General features: G+C 35.0%; 1 protein-coding gene across 4 annotated transcripts in view; it reads left to right on the plus strand.

Moving 5' to 3' along the window:
- The window catches only part of PAPOLA (poly(A) polymerase alpha), a 50,686-nt gene extending 34,156 nt beyond the window's left edge, over window positions 1-16,530 (plus strand). For 2 of the 4 annotated variants that reach the window (XM_013940731.2, XM_067294939.1), the window contains exons 16-22: window positions 3,283-3,404; window positions 5,129-5,271; window positions 6,616-6,716; window positions 8,343-8,563; window positions 8,960-9,025; window positions 11,647-11,724; window positions 13,861-16,011. In XM_013940731.2, the coding sequence (XP_013796185.1) occupies window positions 3,283-3,404; window positions 5,129-5,271; window positions 6,616-6,716; window positions 8,343-8,563; window positions 8,960-9,025; window positions 11,647-11,724; window positions 13,861-13,956 (827 nt within the window). In that variant the 3' untranslated portion in view covers window positions 13,957-16,011. Of the gene's footprint in view, window positions 1-3,282; window positions 3,405-5,128; window positions 5,272-6,615; window positions 6,717-8,342; window positions 8,564-8,959; window positions 9,026-11,646; window positions 11,725-11,877; window positions 11,966-13,860; window positions 16,012-16,303 lie in introns of those variants that run through there. The other 2 variants (XR_001292275.2, XM_013940733.2) reach the window with 2 other exon arrangements.
- Window positions 16,531-21,973: the final 5,443 nt, after the last annotated feature.

A 21,973-nucleotide genomic window follows, 5' to 3' on the forward strand; every position in this document is an offset into this window, starting at 1 on the left:
AAAGTGAGGAAACTGTACATTTCTTATATGTTATGCTGAATATGGTTGTTTGTTTGTTTTTAACAGTGCCAAGATTTGAAAGAGCTTTGTCTCATATAGCTGCCTTTTTTCATTCAAGGGGATATTTTCCTGAGATAGCTGGAATAGCCCATTTCATTAAACGTGGTGAAAGTGAACTTACACACATCCTAATTTTTGAGAATTTGCTTGAGGATTAGCAAGTGGTTTAACTGTATGGCTGCCGCGTTGGGGAACGGGAGGGGGGAGAAGGGGACCTATGTATTACAGTTTTTTTCAGTTTTTTAACAGTTTATAAATTGATTTTGATAATGTACTTGACAGACTACAAATTTTTATATGAAAATCGTGCTACAACTTTCACTTAAAATTTTGAATCTGATTTACTTATACTAGCTTCAAATCAGAAATTTATCTAAATATACGCAATTTTAAATGGAGTAACATTTCACCAAAATAATCTTAATATATAGATATATAGGTATATGACATAAAGATTTCTGTTTAATTTGTAAACAAAATTCCAAAGCAGCCAAGTGTCAAACAATTTCTATTTTTTTGTCATTTCAGATTAAAGTAGTTATTCTTTCATTGTTTTTAATCACATAGTAATATGGTTTTAGTTGTGTATTTTAGTAAGTAACTATTTGAATTAAGATTTTTTTTTCCTCTCATTTGTACTGACAGATGAAAAGACTTAATTTGAATGATCATGATGTTCAAAGGTTATGTTCTTGTAAGCCTTGTAAACAGGGTGGGATTTTTATATCTTAATGATGCTGATTCCACATGCTTTTAACAAAAAATGTTCATTATTGAAATAGTTGAGTCTTTAGGCTTTAATGAAGACTAATTTGAGAAGGATCTCAGATGAAGAAAATGTCAGTTAAGAACTCCAGCAGTCATTTTCTTGCTGCATTTTTTCCATTGCCATTGAGTTTTGCATAAACTTTAGGGAAGAGATGCTTTCCAATGTGCAATAGAACTTTCCAGTTCAGAGATTGTTTTTGTGGACCTTCTCACTTACATCTGTGAGAGATAACTGGTTAATTATATATCTAGCTTGAAAACTTAAGGATTCAATTTTTGAATCTGAAATTAACTGCAGTAAATACTTAAGGTTTTCACAAGTATCCTGCAGCTCTTTTATTCCTCCTCCTTGCTGTTGGATTATAGGAAAAGGCTCAGATTTTTCTGCATCTTCTGAATTCCTAAATCAGCTTCTGCCTTCTGTTTCCAGTGTAGCTTAATTGTCTGCCCCCCCGCCCGGCTCCAGTGCAGAATCCTTCAAGCTTAGGCTTGCTACCTTAAGTTACCGACTGGTCATTTTATATGTGTAGTTGACTTGCAGACAGAAGTAATTATTCTGAAAATGTGTCTATATATACAGTTAGTTGAGCCCTTGCTGCTCTTACCCTCTCCCTATTACTTTTTTCCTACTCCTACATTAAATCTCAGCCCTTCAATAAGTATGCATATCAAATGTGTTGATGGAGATAAAGAAATACTGAATATGGTGCCTAAAGAAGAATTAAAATTTAAATATGAAATTTTCAAACATTATCTTCTGAAGTTCACTAAGTTCTTTCTCCTTCTCCTCCTGCCCAGTTCTATTTAGAATGCAGGTGACCTGTGTGATAAAAATGGGACTATCTGCATTTTAGAAAAAACTAAGAGTTGCTTAAGAAGTGAATTTATACCAGAAAGTTAGCTTTGTTCAGGGAGTTTTAATGACCAATACATACATTCATTGTGTAGCTAGTTACTGTACTTTCTAAAATCAATGACCTGAATATTTCTCTTTTTCATACCTTGTGACTGTTTTAAGAGACTCATTCTGAAAACGAGATCTGATATGCTTGGAACAACTACAGGGGTGATAGACAATTACTTTTTGCAGCTCTGATAAGAAATTCCTAATGTTAACTTTGCTCTTCCTAGAGCTTAAAATTACATTGTATTTTCAGCAAATGTGTTGTGTTGCTTTGGTTTGAGTCATTCACTTGTGGTTAGTTAACCTGTGCAATGGTGCTGGACCTTGAGAACTTGAACAGATTAACATAATTACGTTCTGGGGGAGCTCTGTCATAATTGTAGTGGTTAAAGAAAGCTGCATTCATCCAGCTTTCTAGTAAAAAGAAGAGTTGGAAATTGAGCATTTGTTTATTCATGACATATTATCTTGAAACTTCAAGATTTATAGACACTTTCTAAAGCTCTAGGGGGTACTGTTTGTTTTGTTTTTTTTTCCCGCCTCCATTCACTGGCTTAGTTTTGCAGTATGACTGCTTGAGCAGAAAATGTGTTTGCTCTGTCTTTGGAGTAGATCCTAAGATTCTATCAGAACTAGCTGAAGTGTTTTCAAGAATGAAATTAGAGTGAAATAGCATGCTTTTTAGCAGGAGGAAAAAGGGGACGAAAACCTCTTCACCTCCTATTTGTTCGATGAGATTTCTCCCTCTGTTTACAGAATAAACAGTGAATAAGGGAGATATCTCTTTGTTTTTAAGATCTGCAGAACGCTTTTGTTATTCATACATCTGCCACAGCTTTGTTTGATGTTGTATAGCAAGTCAGCGCAAAAGACGACCAAGTAACTTTTCATGTTTAAATGGCTTTACTTTAAACTCAAAATGTCAGCTTGCGGTGCTGTTTCTTTTCCAGCACTAACCATGTTGACTCACTAGAAGCAAGTGTTCTGAAGTGATGAAGAGAAACAGTAGACATAATTAAAAAAAAAAAAAAAAAACTTAAATCACTTCTGTGTAGAGACTTAATGATATCTAAGTTGCCAGAATAATTTGTAATATATTAGCTGGCACATTCAACTTCTGAATTAGAACCCATTTGTGTAGGAGCTGCATAGAAAAAAACTGAATCTACAGTGAAGGAAATTGTTTTATGTAAATACTGTAATTCTTATGAGGAAATCTTACTTCTGTCTCTAGTCTACTCAAGATGAAATGAGGAACTAGCTTCAGCTCTGATACTGTTAAGACCTTTTAACAATATAGTTGAGAGAAAACTGCATGTTTTCATGAAGTTTTCTTGGAAAAGAAATAGTGTTTCCAAGTAATATAGTGGTGGTTGTGCTATCAGTGCTTGGAGAGTAGACAATTCACTATTTTCCTCCAGAATGAGGAAAAACTATGCTTGTTCCTGAGAGTGATAAATATTCTGAAGTGCAAATCATTTCTTCCTGCACTAGTAAGTGCACTTTGCAAAGTGCTTCAGTGATGTCTTAATGTTCTCCTAATTGTGTAGTTTATAGGCAAGCAATAAACAGCAAGATGTTTGAGATGGATATGAAGATTGCTGCAAGGCATGTGAAACGTAAGCAACTTCACCAACTGCTACCTAATCACGTGCTTCAGAAGAAGAAAAAGGTAAACTTTAATAATATTTGAGAGCACTAAAAATGCCATTGAGTAATGATTCCACTGTTATTTGATTTGTAAATCAAAAAAATAGAAACATTTTGAAAACTTAGCTTTACCTGTATAAGCAATATGATCTCATAGACTATGGTATATATGTACCAGATGTGCTAAATGTAATGCTGGATTTCCCAGAGCGTCAACACCACGGAGTTTAATATCATCTTTGGTCCTATTTTATTCACTCTAAGATCACTTGCTGAAATTTATCATCTTCTGTTGGCATTCCTAAACTAAATGGATTTAAATCAATTTAAGAATGAGATTTTAAAGCTGTCTTGTTATTGTATCATGGAAGTCACCTAAAGGAAGCATCTGTAACAATACCAATGTAATTATCAGTCAAGCAAGTCTTGTTATCTTCAAATTTTTCCTCTTAAGTTACTCTTGTTCAGATTTTTCTGTAGGTTTCCTAAAGATAAAATCTCATGTCATTGAATAGAAGCGAAGCAGGATGTTGGACTTGTTGCTACCTTCTGTGTCTAAGACAATGATCTGTTGCTTTAACTGAAGCTGAATATTTTGAGGATAATTTGACTGAAAGTGTTCTCCAACCTGCAGTGTGGCAGTTTTCAGAATTATCTATCCTTTTAGTTAAAAAAAGTAAAAGATTTAAGTGACAGCTGACGTCTGAAAATTGCTTATTGCCCATCCAGAGTTTTTTCGCTCAACATGTGGCATACCTGTGCAACCATACACGAGAAAAACAGAAAAATTTTTTAATAAGGCTGTTTGATTGGATGTGATTTACTTTCAGTGGGGACAGGAGAGAGGGAGTAGAGTCTTGGATTTAACAATTTGGTCTTTATTTAGAAGTTCCTACCTATTTATATCAACTTAATCTGAAAGCTACGCCACCATTATATATTCTGTTTTAGGTATATCTGAATAACATGCTTTATTATTAAAGCTGTTTTAAAGAGTGTTGAAAGCTTTTTTTAAAGATTAGAAAATCTTCTATCGAAACCAACTATAAACTTATTCAGCACATTTCAGAGAATAATGCAAATATTTAGTAACACATCTCTTTAAGCAGTACTATGCCATAGGAGGGTTTTTCTCCTCCGCTAATGTTCTGATTATTCAACTGTGTATGTTCAAATTGGCCTCTAAATTCTCTGTATTAACTGTGATCTTTCAAAATCTAACCTTTGGTGTATTTCAGTATTACTTTGAAGTTAATAACAGCAGTATCTCTCAGCTCAGAAAAGCAAAGAAACTTGAATAAAGGTGAAAATGCAGTCACTAAATACAAGAAAAAACAGTCTTATGGTTTTGAACATCATTGATGTTTCAGATAAATTTTGACCTTAATTGCAAACATGAAAATGTAAATGCTTGTACATTTAACAGGACAGTTGATTATTTGTATAAAAAAAGATTTGAAAATTATCCATTCCTATTTTGCATACTTGTTCATTTTGAAATGCTCCTATTTTCAAGTTTCTTCTAAAAATGTACTTACATAAGCACATTTTAGGCGCAATTACATGCTTAGGTTGTGGTGGAAGCTCATTATGGTTAAATTTTGGGTGTCTCCCCGCCCCCCCCCCCCCCCAATAAATGAAACAGCTAACACTTAGTGTAACTGAAATATTCTTTCATTTGCGTCTCAGTTGATTTTTAAGCCCTTAATGAGATTAACAAACAATTTTTTGTCTTGTGGATTACAGCATTCAACAGAAGGAGTCAGGTTGACAGCTCTGAATGACAGCAGCCTAGACTTGTCTATGGACAGTGATAACAGCACGTCTGTGCCTTCGCCTACTAGTGCTATGAAGACGAGTCCATTGAACAGTTCAGGAAGTTCTCAGGGGTAATGATGACTTTCAGTCTTAATTTTAATGTTGCTTTCTGTTCCTGAATATTACTTGTGTTAAAAGCATAGAAAGTACTGTGTGCGTGAGATAATGCTGTTACATCAAGGTGTAAATGTACGACTCAAACTTGCAGACATTTGTATTTCCAGTTTGAACACTAGAGCAGGACTAACGGGGGGTAGGGTAGGGAGCATGGTGTTGGACTTCAGATGAGGAGTTACAAGGCTGGGTAAAGACAGGAGCTTAAAATCAGGTGAAATAAAAACTTTGTGGGGACTGCAGTAGGAGGCTGTGAGAGGTAGTGAGCAGAAAAATGAGGTGTGAAAGATGGAGAGTTGCATAAGTTTTGGATGAAAATGTGAGACAGGGAAGTATAGGCTTTCTGCCTCAAATCAGTAGTGCTGCTGCTATTACTGATGGTAACTGCAAATTAAGCTTAGGAACATAATTTTCCGTTATATTTTCAAAGTGTACATATTAATATTTATCTTAATCCTAACTTTCTGGTTTTTAAGTATTTATCAAAACTTCAATTTGCTTATGTATATTGTATTTCTAAGCTCTCTTCCTCTATGATTCTCATGTTCCTCTATTTGATAAACAAAGAAGTCAATAACATCAGTTTCCTGCAGCTGTTCGGTAGTGGATGTGTATTATTAGATGTGTAGGATAAAATACTTAAGTAGTGAACTTATCTTATTCCTTTTGATCCATGCTCTTTCAGTTAGTCTTTCTTGGTAAATGGTTTCCAACACTTGGAAAGCTCTAACCATGCTATTAAAATAAGTCTGTATAATTATTAAGCATGATATCTAGGATATCACATTTGAAGTGAAACTTGACATGGATTGTTTTTAAAGACTTAATACTTCTCTGATTTTGTCATGTGAAATTCCAGTTCTTTACTCAGGACTAAAGTTAAAGTAGTAATGGTGTGTGTAAATTAAAAACAAACTTTTTATTCTAGTCCTTCTACAGTGGTTTTGTTCCATTCTTCAAGAAAACTAACTGCTGCATTTCCCTCTGCACCTGATTTGTGCAGACATTACCTCAGTTTTTGCCTTTTTTAATGCAATTTCATACTGGTTTAAAAAGCTTTCTCTGAAGTGATTCAGACTAAATACGTGGAGTGTTTTTCATAGTGCAAGTTTGATGGTAATTTGCCAAATGCTCTATTGTGTTTTCACAACTTAAAATACTATGTTATAGCACGCACTGCAATTTAAGTGAACTAAAACTCAGCTAAAGTAACTGGCCACACGTATGTTGTGGTGAAAGGCAGATTGTATAATCCTGTAGGCACACTTACATTCAACACTTTGTCATCTTTCTCTTTTTAGCAGAAGCAGTCCTGCGCCAGCTGTAACAGCAGCATCTGTGACCAACATACAGGCTTCTGAAGTCACTGTGCCACAAACAAATTCCAGTGAAAGCTCAGGGGGTAAGGAAGACAGCATAGTATGTTGTTTCTATTGTGTTTTTTTTTTTTTTGGTAAAGTTTACAGAGAAGCAGTTTTTCTTTCAATTTGAGACTTTCACGCGCATATGCTGTAACATTTGCTCCTTGTTTTACAGATTAACTACTTTAGAACTCAGGATATTTTGGTAGAAATCTAAAAATAATTATTTTGTAAAGCAATTTTTATTTATTCTGTATTCTTCTGTACTGATGTTTGTCATTCACAAGAGTAGTAAAGGTTTTCTATGACCTGAGACGGATGATGTCTGTAGCTCAGTTGGTCTGGTGAGAAAAAGATGTCCACTCTCTAAAGCTGGAAGAGCTATTTTTGGATTACTTCTACTCCATTTGTAGTTAAACCCAAGAGGCAGTTCTGCACTGTCTATTATCCATGCTCCCATGTTGCTGCTATTCCTATTTCACTAAAATGATTCTAGGATTGAAGAAGATTCAGATGGAAGCAGAACACATGCTCCTTAATGGTATCTTTTCAAATATGTCCAGCTACATTTGCTTTATCTTCCATATTTTCTACCTGAAAAAGTAAAACTCAGTTAATATTGCTGCAAGTAATTGCCTTTTTAATGAAAGAACAAAGGCACCTGGTGCAAGTCTTCACTTACTGCTATGGAGTTAGCTGTTGTCGTCTTTTTTTGTTGGAACTTCAGCCGTAAAGAGGGGAGCAAGTCAGAAATTGATCGCAGAGACCAATTGCTTAGCCTTTAAAGATGAGATCTCTCATATTCCTGTCTTAGACGTGTAGGATGGTGGAGTCTTACTGTTTTCTGTTTTTTAATCATAAATCACAGTGTATCAGTGTGAATAAATTTGTTTTTGAGCACTAAATGAAACTTAAATGGCATAACTGTTTCTGGATTTGGAAGCATATCAGCTGTTCATCTTTGTTTTTGGATGAAACAGAAGCAATCACCTAGTAGTTATTAATGAAAAACTTCTGCAATATAATTTTTTTCTCATCCTGAGGGTCTCCCTGTGTGCAGGGTCTCTCTGGGTGCACTTACTTGTTTGAGGTAGGCAACTGATGAGGTAAAGCTTTGTCATATGGAGCATTTTTCAAATGGGTATATGGAATGTCAGATCTTAATATCTGGTGCTCTGTAATGACTTCATATCTCTAGGGGCTTTCTCTGATGCTGAGAAACAGTAAAATTCAGGTTTAAAGTTGACAAAGAGAATGTCAGATTTCTCTTGTGTTTGATTAAGGTGCTGTATGCCCATACATATATGACTCAATACAGAGATAGTAAAACTTCTTTGGGTATCAAGAACAATATGGCTATATTAGCACAGAGCTCCATCTGAGCTAGTGTACCCTGCTGTTTAGCAAGGCTGATTAGACCAACTGAAATGTCACTGACATGGCTACCGTGCTTCTGGTACATGAATTTTCTCTCACAATGAGCTTGAAACTAAACTATGCTGTGTATGCATTTTGTTCCAGATGTGGTGCTTATACCATTAGCTTACCCATTATGCCTACTTGGTAACAGTGGTTTCAAAGAGAGACCAAAAATACCAGTGACTGAACTGAAATGTCTGAGTTCGAAACTAATTTTGCTGAAACTTCTTAAATTATCTTACCCATAGGTACTTCAAATGAAAGCATTCCTCAAACTGCCACGCAACCAGCCATTTCTCCACCACCAAAGCCTACAATCTCTAGAGTTCTTTCCTCAACGCATCTATTAAATCCATCTCCAAGAACTTCAGGAAATGTTGCAACAAAAACACCTAGCCCTGTCACAGCAGTGAAAAGGACATCATCTCCCCATAAAGAAGAGTCTCCCAAGAAAATAAAAATTGAAGAGGTATTTAAGACTTTGAGATCATAACATACCAATGTCCAAAATATCGAACACTTATTTCTCCTGCAGAGAGCTGATTCTCGTATTCTAGGATTCAAGTATCTGGTTTATATTCCCTACTTGGATTGTGTAGGTTCTTTATGTATTCAGTTTGCTTAGGTGTTGGTATCATTTTTGTTATGCTGGTATTTGTCATATGTGACACACTTATTGGATTAGCACAAATGTTTAGGTTCTAAGTTCTGGTATTCTTAAAAGCAGATTTTTTTGCATTATGAGACTGTAAGCCCTTCAGCTGATCCTGTCTGTAGAAACACTTTGACCTCTTACTTTCATGTTTTTTTTCTTTTTTTAATACTGTATTTTTATAAAAAGTTTCTGGTTTTTTTTGCATTTCAGCAGGATGAAATAAGTGAAGATACTAGCTGTATAGATGTGGATGAGCATGAAAAAATGGAAACTAAGGTATGTGTGACTAGATCATATAGTTTTGTTTAGATTAATTAAGACTTTTGAAAATTACTATGCATTTCCCTAGGCAGCGTAACTGATAGTGTTTGTAGATATGGTATAGGCTGTCCATTAAACATGTCAAAAGCATATGTTGTTTTTCAAAGCAGCTGTTAATATTAATGAATTGCAGTACATTACTCACTGTCAGGCTAAGCTGAGCCTCAGTACACTGTCACATAGGACAGTGATTTCTTTGGTCATTCACAGTGTTATGCATAGCAGAAACCTAATAATTTTTTTAGTCAAATTTAATTGGAGTAGGGATGTGTCTGTGTGCCTTGCTTTAGCTGCAGCCCAAACCTGATGAGCTTTATTCGTTTAAAGAGCACTTCTATGCATTCCATTGGATTTTTTTTGAATGTTAGACTGAGAATCTTAAAATCACGTGTGAACTTGTTCACTTTTTTATCTATAAAGCTTTCGAATGATGGTGATGGTGTTTGAAGTCCTTTCTGATAGAGAAATTATTTTATGCGATTCGGTAAACTCTTGGTGACCTTCAGAGATTCAAGCATGTTCCTCCAGTATTTTGTAATTTAGGAGACAATTTTTCTGCTTACCAGTGAGTAGAAAGGGTGACAGGCTTTGTTTAGCCATATGATAGCAGCTCTCTACTTGAACTGACACTGTTTTTATGGGGTGCGTTTTGCTATCCTTGGAATACTCTGGAAAATGCATTGAGAAATTGAGGTATCTATTAGAACACCCAAGTGCTTTGATTTATAGTGTTTCCACACTCTTGAATGAAGAATTGTAATTTGTTATATAGTCGTCTTGAAATCTCTTTGAACTCAAGATAGGTGAAGACAGAAATGCATTTAATTCTAACATCCAAAATAGATCCTCTGGTTACAGATCTTTATAGTAAAAGATATAGGTAATCCTGTTAGGATTTAGAGAGGAGACTGACTTTTAAAGCTATCTCCTTAATTAGGCTGTTTCTTTCCATACATATTAACATAAACATATTTTGTCTTCATTGAAGTGGAAGCCTTTTATTACAGTAATGGTCTTACTATATGGTACCAGACAAACTAACAGGTGGTTGTCATTAGAAGGAGAATGTCCCTCTCTCCAGCTTCAGCCATGCAGTCCCACTCTTTTACTTGAAAAGCTGACTGACACTTATCTGGTCATCCAGAAAGCTGATTCAACTCATTAAATTGACAGGAAAACTGTTGCAGTGAAAAGGTGGAGAGGATTTTTTCCCAGGTTAATGAGCTGAGTTAGTTTGTATATGGTCAGACAACTGCCAGCACTGGCACAAGGGGAACAAGCAGGACTGAGACCTCCTTTCTGGTGATAATGAACTAACTGCTCACCTCAGACAAGCAGTGAAACCCTACCCTTGAAACAGGTGTGATCTTGTCCACCTGATTGTTTAAATACCTCTTTACATTATGGAGGAGAAAGTCTGCTCCTCTGCAGCCCTTTGGTACTTAACCCACTGATAATCCCACTGTTTGTTACGACTCCTGAGCAAAACATTTCCCCCCCCCCCCCCCCCGGGTTGTTGAGCTGAACTTGCTCACTTGTTTGTGCAGAAGGGGATGGGGGCAGAGGACTGGGAGAAGAAAAAAGTAGATAGGACCCTCACCCTTTTTGAGCAGGCAAATGTTAGATTGGCTCATTTCTTGTGAAACCTCATCCTCTCTATGCATGTCCTTGAAATAAGATGTTTTCTGTTTAACCTTATATTCTATATCAATTTGTACATTAACAAATGTATGTAATGTAAACTTCAAAAAAGCCATGTACTTGCTCATTAGTAACTCTCTAGAAAGGAAGGTGATTTTTGACTTTTTGGGTAAGAGTGGACTTTGAGTGATTAACTTCTCCTCTTGCTCCCTCTTCTCCAAACAATTTTTTTAGAGTATTGTAACAAATCCACAATCCTTTTGATTTTGAAGACTGTATCAGAGAGATGAAGATGAGGTCGTGTGTAGAGACTTAGGATATTTGGGCACCTATGGTCTTTAGAGAATTTTGGAGCTGTGTGAAAATTACTTACTGAGTGATGAAGTTGATGTTCTGGGAGTAACTGTCCCACTGTGGTCACAGAGATAGTTTGTCCCAGTCTTCATCTTCAGCTGTTTGTGAAATTGGTTCAGTGACTTAAGCTTAGTTCCTTAGTGTTAAAATAGTTTGCTTAATACTATATTTGTTATAAATTCAACTGCTTTTCCACTTCTCCGTAACATTTCACGTGGTCTTCCTTGATACTACACTTTTGTCTTTTATGAGTTGAACCATGTATAAGGTTTTCCAAATGTATTCTGCATAATAAACATTTATGTTTAAACAAGTGACAAATAAAAAGTGATGTTGCTTGTGTTGATGTCAAATTCCCAATTTGCAGAACATCCTCAGTGTGATGACTTCTGTGTTGTATGAGAATCGGTAGTGATGCAGCCAGCCATGCTTGCCTTTTTTGATATGCTCTATCTGTGCAACTTAAGGCATTCTGCTTAATGGAGTTCTGCATAAATAGCTGCATAACTGGAGCCTGCAACACTGTGTAGCCTTCAGAAGGGTATAAGCAAGTCATTTAGTTGAGGCTTTTGGTTTTCTAGGAGCAACTTGAGACAGAAGTGAATGTTACTTCTCAACCAGAACCTCTTCAGACAACGACTTCTCTGCAAGCTCCTCAGGTACTGGCTTTAAAAACAATGCATCTATGTGTGTGCTAGTCTGTGGTGACAATATTGAAATTAAAATGATCCAAGTGTTAAAAAACGTACAATTTTTAATATCCATTGTATGGAAAGTTGCTTGTTGTTACTGTCACAATTTTTGTGTTTTAGATGGTCTTTGATCTTATTGAATGTGCATTGTAGCTAAACATGTATGGCTTGCCATACAAACTGACTGAAGCCGGATTCGCTCTTCTGAATTGTGCCTTCAAAGTAAGGGGCTCAGTTTATTCCTTTGTGCTTTGCACATCACAGAATAATCCTTTCTAACAAGGAAACAAATGCTTTAAATAGCTGCTGTTCAAAAATGTCCTGGTAGAGGTTAAGAATGTCTGAAGCATAACTTCAGATTCTGATATTTGGTGTATTAGCCAGCTACGTTGCTTCACTGTAGATTTTATGAGTGGAAGGAGCATTGGAAAAAACTTAAGAATTCCATGGTATTCACTCTATATTTTTGTTTCTAATATTGTAACAACTTTTCCAGAATGTCTTTTGACTTTACTAGCATTTCTAAGCTTCTCTTGTTGCTCTACTGATTGAAGTTTGATTTTTTTGATCACAAAGCATTTTATGCACACTTTACCCATGAAGTGTTGTTTAGCAAGTATACTGATTGAAAAAGGAGATATATTGCAATAGTACTAATCGTATTTGTTATCAAGCATTTTGAACTATGTGAGCAGTATCAAATGCAGGTACTAAAATTGTTTGGCTGAAACACTAAATGTTACACAGGCACTCTAAACTGCTTCAGGGAAATTAGTTTCTTTATAGATCACTTAGTGTACCAAGTTTATTTCTGCTAGTTGTTGAGGGATGATTATATAAAGTTTTGTATTTTTACAAATTGAGTGATCATTGCTGTAGCAAAGGTAATCTGGAAACCAATTTAGTGGGCCTCTTCTGTCATTTTTCAATATTTTCATTGGCTTTATTTAGAACACATTCCTGCTCATATTGGAATAAATAGAAATAATATTAAACAGCAGGTCAGTATGAACCAGAGAGTGGGCTACTGGCAGGAGGAGAGCGGTGGGGAATAGCTGGGGAAGGATCAGGATTGTTTAAGCTATTTGGCAGTGAATCCTTGTTTCTTTGGACTTTGCTATGGTATCAGTGAGTGCTAACGCAGTTGACTTTTTAAATGAAAATTTGAAGCAGTGATTTTAACGCAGTTTTACCCATGTATCAAATGTACTTTATGTAAATTTTGAACATCTATAACATAAGGAAACTTTCTAATGAATCATGGGAAGCAATGCTTAATAACTGGACTATTATGATATAATGGATACTCGAAATAATATGCTGAAGTGGAGTAGAAGTACTTAAGAAGAAAAAAGAAGGGGGGAAAAAAGAAGAGAGACTGACCAGTGTAGAAATACAGGCTTCTTCGACATGTGAAAAATGAATGAATCATACTGAATCTAGAGTGTTTCTTTTTTATTTTGCTTCAGTTATAGCTTTGCTGAATGAATTCTAATTCTTTTAAGTGGGACAAAGCTGTTCAGATTATTGTCAAGGTAAAATTCTTATCGCAGTTGTCTAGTACTGTTTTAGAGTTCTTCATGCCTCTTCTTTGTAAAGCATTGAGAAAAATGGGAAATTTGGCTGTAAAGAGCTTTTAAATAGTATGAAATGAGAATGTATGAAAACGCATCCTTTCGCATTGGGGACAGTTTTTCATCGTTCATCCACAAGAGACATGGGGCTTAACACTGAGTTATTCAAAGCAATCTTTAAATACTAAAGATACAGATCAGATGGTATCGCCTATCAAGCACCCCTGTTTTGTGGATATTATGCTTTATTTACAGGTTATTAGTAGGTCCAGCTTAATTTCTTGCACTTGTGGAAAAGAGAAATAGGTGCTATGAAGAGACAGTTGTATAGATTTTCCTTAATGACTGTGTAGGCAAAGGAAATGTCTACATCTCTACTTACAATTTGTAATTATCCTAATTTTGGTGTATTCTTAAATATTCTCTCAATTATTTTGTCATTGTTGAATTTGAGTGCTGGTTACTAAAATATTTTTCTTTTGATTTTTGTGAGATTAAAATACAGCTAAACAACTTCTCTTCTTTTCAGAAAACATCCAGTACAGACCTTTCAGATATCCCTGCTCTCCCTGCAAATCCTATTCCTGTTATCAAGAATTCAATAAAATTGAGATTGAATCGGTAAAAACAACCTCAGGGGTCCATAAACAGTATCTGCCAACTCAACCTGTTGTCTTCTAATGCTAGAAAAAAAGGAGAACGAAGGGTGCAAGACTAGAACATGATCGCAATGGATTTAGGTATATTTTGTGCACTTCCCTTTCTGGGCTAAAATCACCACTTGATTGGAAGTCCAGGTTAGTATGTGAAGCCAGGAGTACTATTAATGTGTTAGCAACAGTTGCATTAAATATTTCGAAGGATTACTGCCTTTAAAAACATGAACACTATTTGTAGCCATATTTGACATTCTGATTAAATTTATGTTCGATGCATTGTTTCAAAATTTGAGATAAAACTGGCATAAGAATCCCTTAAATGCACTTTTATGTACTTTTTTTATTGGAGTATGACTAATTTTAGATCTTCAGCTGATACACTTTCATTTTATTGAAGAATCTCTTCAATACTAGTAATTTGCAAATTGGATGACTTTCTATGGTATACTATGCATTGAAAACGGTGTATAGCATATCTAGTTCAACTGCCATCAAGCAGCAGTAAGCCTTTAAAATTAAATGTCAAATCTTGAGGTTATAAGACATATGTTGAGAAGATAATTGGGAAGGTTTTGGTATTGGTGGGACATGATTAAGATGTGGTCTACTTTTATTTATAGGATTATTTTAAGGTGCATACAGATCAGCAATCAAACAGCAGATAAACTTTCCTTTGAGCTAATCAATCTCCTTATACCCTTTTTGATCCCTTTACTATATTTCTTGGGAAAAGCTTTTGCGTTTAGTGTTTTTTTGTTTTGTTTTGTTTTTTTGCAGCTTGTATGCACAATATAGGACAAACAAGCCAGAACCCTTAATTTTTTTTTTTTCCTACTTACCTTATCACAATACCTTGTGGCTTGTAGGCACAAATTCAAAATTTTGTCCCATGACTAAAATGTTTAAGAAAATAGTGTGCCTGTGAAAACTAATACCCATCTTGATGGCCTTTGAATCACTAAATATAAGATGATTTTTGTACACTCCATAAAAGTCCTGTATGCATTAAAAAGCTTCAAATTTTAAATAAAGACAAAAAGATTTTTCCCCAAGAATTTTAACCTTTTTATTTTAGATGGCTCATCAGAAATAGTTTTACATACTGAACAACATTGAACTTTTAAAAATCATATTTCTTGTAAGCACTTGACATCTAGTAAGCTCTCTTACTCCTATCTTTTGTTCTGTAGTCCTATCAAAAAGATTAGTAACAACTTTTTCTTTTAAAAGAACTGAATCTCTCATGGCAAAGAACATCAGTATTTGAGGAATGTGAGGGGTATCAGCAGTAATACCAGATGTAGATAACAAACTTCATGTTACTGTTACTTAGTCTGAAATAAGTGGGATGTCAAATCATACTTCTCATATTTTGATTAGCATGTTTTATGAACTCCCTTCTCCCATTGTGCTCCATCCTATTACATGTGCATCTTTCATGTTAAAATTAAATTACTTACACTCTTCCCCTTATCCTTCTAAATTAATTTTCCAAAGTCAGAGTGTAGCTTATCTTTTACTTAGGCTGTGCAGTAACTGAAGGGTTTTTTTTTGCCATTTGTCTAAGATGTCTAGTAAACAATACTTCTCTTTTCCTTGGCCTGTGCAGCCTGCTGTCGTCCACCCCCAAAGAAGGTTATATTAACAGTTGAAGTGTACAAGGTGTCTGTGTATTTTGTGTAGCTATGGAGTTTAGATCGAAATTGCCAGGCACAAATTTAGTCTTGTCATTTTGTTTACACATCGGAAAATCTTTTTCATTTTATTAAACGTTTCATGTAACTGCACCCAAGTTTTGCCAAGCTGGAAACTTGGAATCTTTTTCTGTATAGTGACTTTTTAATTCTAGTTTTCATAACCTGGAGATCAGACTGTTGCTTTCGCATGATGTACGTAGTGTCTCATGACTGGAGTTTGCTTTGTTTTATAGTATCTGTACTCCTTGTATTTTTCAAGAGCTATTTTGTAAACAGATGATGTATTTCTCCATTGAAAACACAATAAAAAACAGCACAATCCCATAGTTGCCTGATTTTTCTGAATGCACAAAACTTCTTTTACTCTTAATTCAAACTTGTCTGTTAGATTTTCTGCTAATATAAAACACAATACCACCTAAAGAAATAAATACTGCATAAAAGAATATTCTGTAAATAAACCTGATGTTGGATTTGGGAAGTAACAGGATGCTAAGTTTTAGTCTGTTAAAGGGAAAGATTGTGTGTTGTATGGTGGGTTTGAGTTTTTGGGTCTGGAGATGGAATTTATTGACAAACACATTTTAAGAGCATCTTTTCCCTGTCTCCTGATTAGGACTCCATTTCAAAATCTTGAACTCTTTAACGGCTGACAAAACTAGAAGAAATGCATGCGTAAACAAGCTGGAGCTGTACTGTTGTCTCTAAAAGTTTGAACTCAACTTTATTTAAAACACTAACTGTAACAGTCTTGGCATCTTACACTTGCTTTCCTTGCAAGTCACTCTCTGTTCCTTATGTCAGCAGATGGCACTATTTCTCTTCTTGTCAAATAGTTTAAGCTTGCCCTGAAATAAAAGTAAAAATTACAAATAGCTGTGCATCATTTGATTGATCTTCGTATCAGCATGAGCCCAATCCTGCCTATTGCTTGATGTGAGTAACTTTAATGAGTAGCCTGATTTTTGACTACAGTTTCTTTAACTGCTAGAACCACTGATGATTGTGGTCTTCATATTATAATTACCCTGCCTAAACCTTTGTGATGTGTATATTTTTTTCACAGCATGCAATTGCTTGTCTTATTTAAAACAAATTCATCATCTTTATATCTTACCCACTCCTTCTCCCTTTCCTCTCAGCTGATGTTATTTATGGCTTTAATTCCTCTTATTTTTTCAGACCAATAAAAGTCTGCTAGTAGTAGAAATAGATTCCTGGTCAGTGTATCTAAATCTACTGGCAATAGGGTTGTGTTTCTGAGTTACCTGTCATAGACATCTAGAAGTAAGTTCACGGACTCAAAGATCTGCAAACAAGAAGTTGAAAACTGCTGTTGTAGAGAAAATATTCAACATTAATATTCTGTGACTCTAATGGTTTTAGATATACTGGGTATCCTGATTTGAATTAGACTTTTGAGTTGATGACTTTTAACTAAACTTGTGCTTCTCTGCTGTGGGTAGTGAGTGTCATTGCAATGTCTTAGTGTTGTGGGGGTTTTTTTGGGTGGGGGGGAGGAGGGGTTGTTCTGGGATCATTTTGTTGTTCTAGAAACTCTAAAACTTCTAGCTGAGTAAGTAATGAGAAGAAAAAGGTATCAGTTGCTTAGTAAATGTATCAATACAAATATCAATTTTATTCAACAATACAAAATTAAGACTGAATACTTCAGCTTCTAGAATAACCAAAACTAATTCAATATAGCAAGAATATGTTACGCTTTACTGAAGCTGGAATCTATACTTAAATACCAAAAAAACTATGGGGTGAAGAGGAAGCAGAGTGATTATTTTGCTCATAATACATATTTTTTGGAAGTTGCGTGAATTCTTACAAAAGGCATTCCACATGTTAAAGGGATCCTGGCAGCCCTTGTATAACTCTGAAAACCCTAGACGAGTAGCTTTGTTGTGCTTCATCGCTGGCATCATGGCAGCTGAATGGAACTTACCCATCATTTGTCACTTAAATGCACAAGTCTTGAGGGTGCGCTCATGAACACTACATGCATTCATTAGGTGTGTATGCTGTAGGCTTACTTTTTAAACATCTCAGTGTTCATATTGGGAAAACATCAGTAATGATACTTTTTTTAGTTTACTTTAATAATCTTAGCAGAATTAAGGATCTGTTCAATAGAAACAAAGCATCTTGGATTTGCTGATAGAGGCAGATGCAGTCTGATACATTTACAAAGTTAAAAGTAATAATTTGAAATATCTACAAACATCAAACACCTGCTACTGTCATCACCAAAAGAATGCAAACTTTGATATCAAACTTCAGAGTGTTCTATTTTATTATGAAGAAGATAATACGGTGAGCCACTGCTGGATGTCCCATCTGTTTTTTGGATATTTAAACTCTTTTTTTCTTTTTTTTTTTTCCTTTAATGAAGTTTAGGCATATTTGTATTGTTCTGACTAAATTCTGGAATGCTATCTTTAGAAAAGTTTTTCTGCACTTAGTATGGGGATGTTCTCATTCTTGGTTTATTTAAAACATTTCACCAGAATACTGAGATAATAAAAAATATTGATGTCATTAAAGAAAAAAAAAAAGCTGAATGGTAACTGTGACCTGGTTAATTCTTTAAGTTTTTACCTGGTAAGCTGTAAAGATACTGCATTTAGAAAAGTCAAATTTAAGTTTCCTAATGGTTAAAAAAAAAAAAAAAAAAGCTGTGTTTTAATGGTATAATGCAGATATTATCAAACTTTGTTTTGCAGTAAATTACTGTTTTTTAAATAAGAATTTGAATTCAGACAAGTAATAGAAAAGGATAAAAAGGCAAATCACTATTGATGCAGGGCTATAAAAATTCCAACTTGTCGGCTAAGTAAGCTGCATGTGAATTTTTTCTTTTAACTTAAGAAAATAGCCAATGCATTTAAACTGCCCCATAATAACAATGGCCCACAAAGATACTGGACAGCTTACTAGTGGAGATGTCTCTTTGTCTGTCTTATTTGCAAGCTAGCACATTTATTTTATGAATGCATTTTATGTTTGTCGTCTTAAAAATAAATTTCCTCAAGACTACTTAAATATTGTATATATTTAAAAATCTACACATCAATCAAAACTTTTCATTTCATTTAAGGTTATTTTGGTGATGTTTGCTCCACCAATAATAACATAAAGGCTATAAAATACACTTTTTAGGGGGCATAAATGATGAATTATTAAAGTTGAATGGAATCTTAGATCACGTACCCTTCATTGAGAGGGCTATTCACGTTGAGCTGGGGGGAAAAAAAAGGCTTTTTAGAGGGGGTTGGGTGGGGGGGTTGATGTTTGAGGAATAATTCCCCCCCACACACACAAAATAGCGAAGCTTGATTCATCTTTATCATTTCTATTTAGAAAGGTACTTCTTTAAAAAGCAGCTATGAGTTTAGAGCTGCAGCTTCGGCTTCAAATTTATTAAAATTTTGCCCTGTATGGTGTCTGATGCTGTGTGCCTTCCAGAAATCTGGCATGCGCATTGTCCTTGTTTGCATTCTCAGTCTGCAGCGGAGCTGTTAATAAAGAGATTGATGATAAAGTTGTTGAAAAGAGACAGTTGGACAGGACTGCTCGCCATGAGTGACAGAGGGCACGCTCTGCCTTCGCAGCCAAGAACGCTGCCCCCAGCAGAGCGCTGGCCATGCCTGGACGCTGTGCCAAGGCTGTTCAGCGCGTGAGGAGAGCGGTCTGCAGCTTATGAGAGCTTATATCTCTGAAAGTGAGATTTTCTTAATTTAGGATCTTTGTGCAATTTTTAATTTAATGGCATCTGGAGATCAACTGCAGTTTCAGTGGTAATATAAAAGCTACTGTAATTAAGAAGCTTTAAAATGTTTTGTGAATGATCTGCTAGGACTTTAAAAAATATTTCATCTTATTCTGGTTCAACAAAGTGAAATAGAGATCTCTTGTTCTTAAAATTAACATTTTTGGCTTTTATGGGGAATAAATGTATTATTCATGTATTCAATCTAGATATTAGCTTCTGTAGGATTCTCCCTGCCAAGATGTCATAAACTTGATTCAGCTCAATCACATGGTTGGAATAAGAGAAGCCCAGAATGATGGATGGAAGCATTCATTGTCTCAGCCACAGTTTATCATGTGTAATTTTTATCCATTGCAATGTAGGAAACGACAACGCTAATGTAATGTTTGGTAGTTTAGGCTATCTGTTCATGCAGTATATTCGAATTCTTAGTGATTATTCCTACTGTTCTTAGTCCAGAAAAGCATGTGGATTTTCTATACACTAATGATCAATTTGACCACTAAATGCAATATGTCATCTAGGAATTTTTTTTTTTCCAGTAGTATGTAGTATCTGTTGTTAGAAGATGCAGAAAAGATTTTCACAACCTTTTTCAAGAGTAGTAACTTTGAACCTGGGTTATTGAAACTGCTTTTTATGTTTTGATTTTTAATATGTTTGCAGGAGGAAACATTTTTTTTTGGCTTGATCACATGCTTTATAGGTGGCAGTAGATCATTTTTTTGTGGAACAGCACAGAATTTTTCCAGTGCTATTCCCCCAGGACATTCTGATTCCTAAATTTTTTAGGATGGTGCAAATGCAGCTGAGCTTTTAATTTGGTCAAAATATATATTAGTTTCCTAATGAATCCACAAGCTAATACTTTCTTTCTTTCTCAGAGTTAATAAATAAAAGTTCAAGGAAAGGGCTCCTGTTATATGAGCTTTGATGGGCTCATTTGCAGTAGTTGACATAGGTACAAAAAGTTTCTTCTTAAATTTTACATCTTGATTGAAACTAATTAAAACACTCACTCACTCTGCTTTTTAGAGGTTGTTACATGAAAATACATTCTGGAGATTATCAAGTCTCTCAATGAATTTATTGTGATTATAGTAACCTAAGAAGTTCTTTTTAATGTAGGCATATAGGCTTACTTTTGCTTTTACACTTGCTTTGAGGGTCTAGGAACTAGTTCGTATTTTCAGTAGTGTAGCTCTGAATAAGATCTGTCTAGCCAGAAGCACGCTAGTTGTTTTGTCTTTGCAGATAAAGTCAAAATGGCAAGTTGTATCTAGTACCATTAGGATTTTTTTTAGCATTAGGAATACTTTTGCATTTAATTTACTGTAGGCTGTATTTTTAAAAATGCATGGAAGTTGCACTTTGAGTTATTATAATGACCACAGAGTTGCTTTCCTTTCTGGCCCATTAGTTTTTCAAAGATAACCTGAACATTTGTTGTGAAAGCAAGTTTCTAGTTTTTGCTTAAAACTGATATCTCTAATCTTTTACTACTATTTAATGTTTTAGTGTGCTAGATTTTTAGATTACCTCAAATTACTTATTTTTACTGTCAGCATCTTTTGTTAAGTGTAAAACTGAATCCAGAATGACTAGCCCTAAAAACAAACAAACAAAAATCTGGCAGAACTGTGGATATGAGTCATCCTTTCTTGGACATTCCGCCAACATCGCAAGTCAGTTTATAGCAAAATGCAGGCACCAGTGCTGCCTTTTGCTGTAGCAGCTCATTCCGGTGCTATAGGATGTTTCCTGTTACAAAATAGTCCTAGTATTTTAGTCCCTTTGAAAGTAAGGGGGTCCTATTGGTCATATTATATCAAAGATGCTTCAATTTGGTTATATGAGGAAAAAATAATATATGTAAACAAAAAAAAACACCATAGTTCATTGCTATGATGTGAAGCAGTTTGTTACAATGACTGGCTCGCAGCAGTCAGACTCTAATCTTGACTTGCTTGGGTATGTATGACCTTGACTGGATTATTGACTCTTCTTTGCTTCAGTCTTCTTGTATGTGAAATGAGATCAGTGATTATCGGATGTTTCACAAATATTGGTTGAGAATTTGAGAACATTTTGGAATTTTCGTATAGAAGATGCTTTAAAATTATTCTTTTTTTTTCAACTGTAAACATGAATTATGCACCACTTGAGACTCATAGGGTAGTTTTTGAATCTGTTTTGTATTAGATATGTTTTCTTTAGATCTTGCTGTAAATTAGCTGTAAGGACATCATCTGAAAGAGGAAGGTACCTACAAATGCTATTAGAACAGTGTTCCAGTGGAAGGAAAACAAAACTGGGCAACGTGGTGCTGTTTTTATCTGGAACCATAGACGTTGCATGAGTCTGTTCATTTGGGTTCTTCACAACAGTGAGAGTTAGGGTTTTAATTTTTAAGGGCAAATTACTTTTGAAGAAAACTTACCTACTTTTGTTTCTGCTGCTTAAAAAAAAAAAAGTCCTGATTTTCTTTTAGAAGGCCTGAAAACT

Source organism: Apteryx mantelli, chromosome 4, assembly GCF_036417845.1.
Source record: "Apteryx mantelli isolate bAptMan1 chromosome 4, bAptMan1.hap1, whole genome shotgun sequence".
Taxonomy (NCBI): domain Eukaryota; kingdom Metazoa; phylum Chordata; class Aves; order Apterygiformes; family Apterygidae; genus Apteryx; species Apteryx mantelli.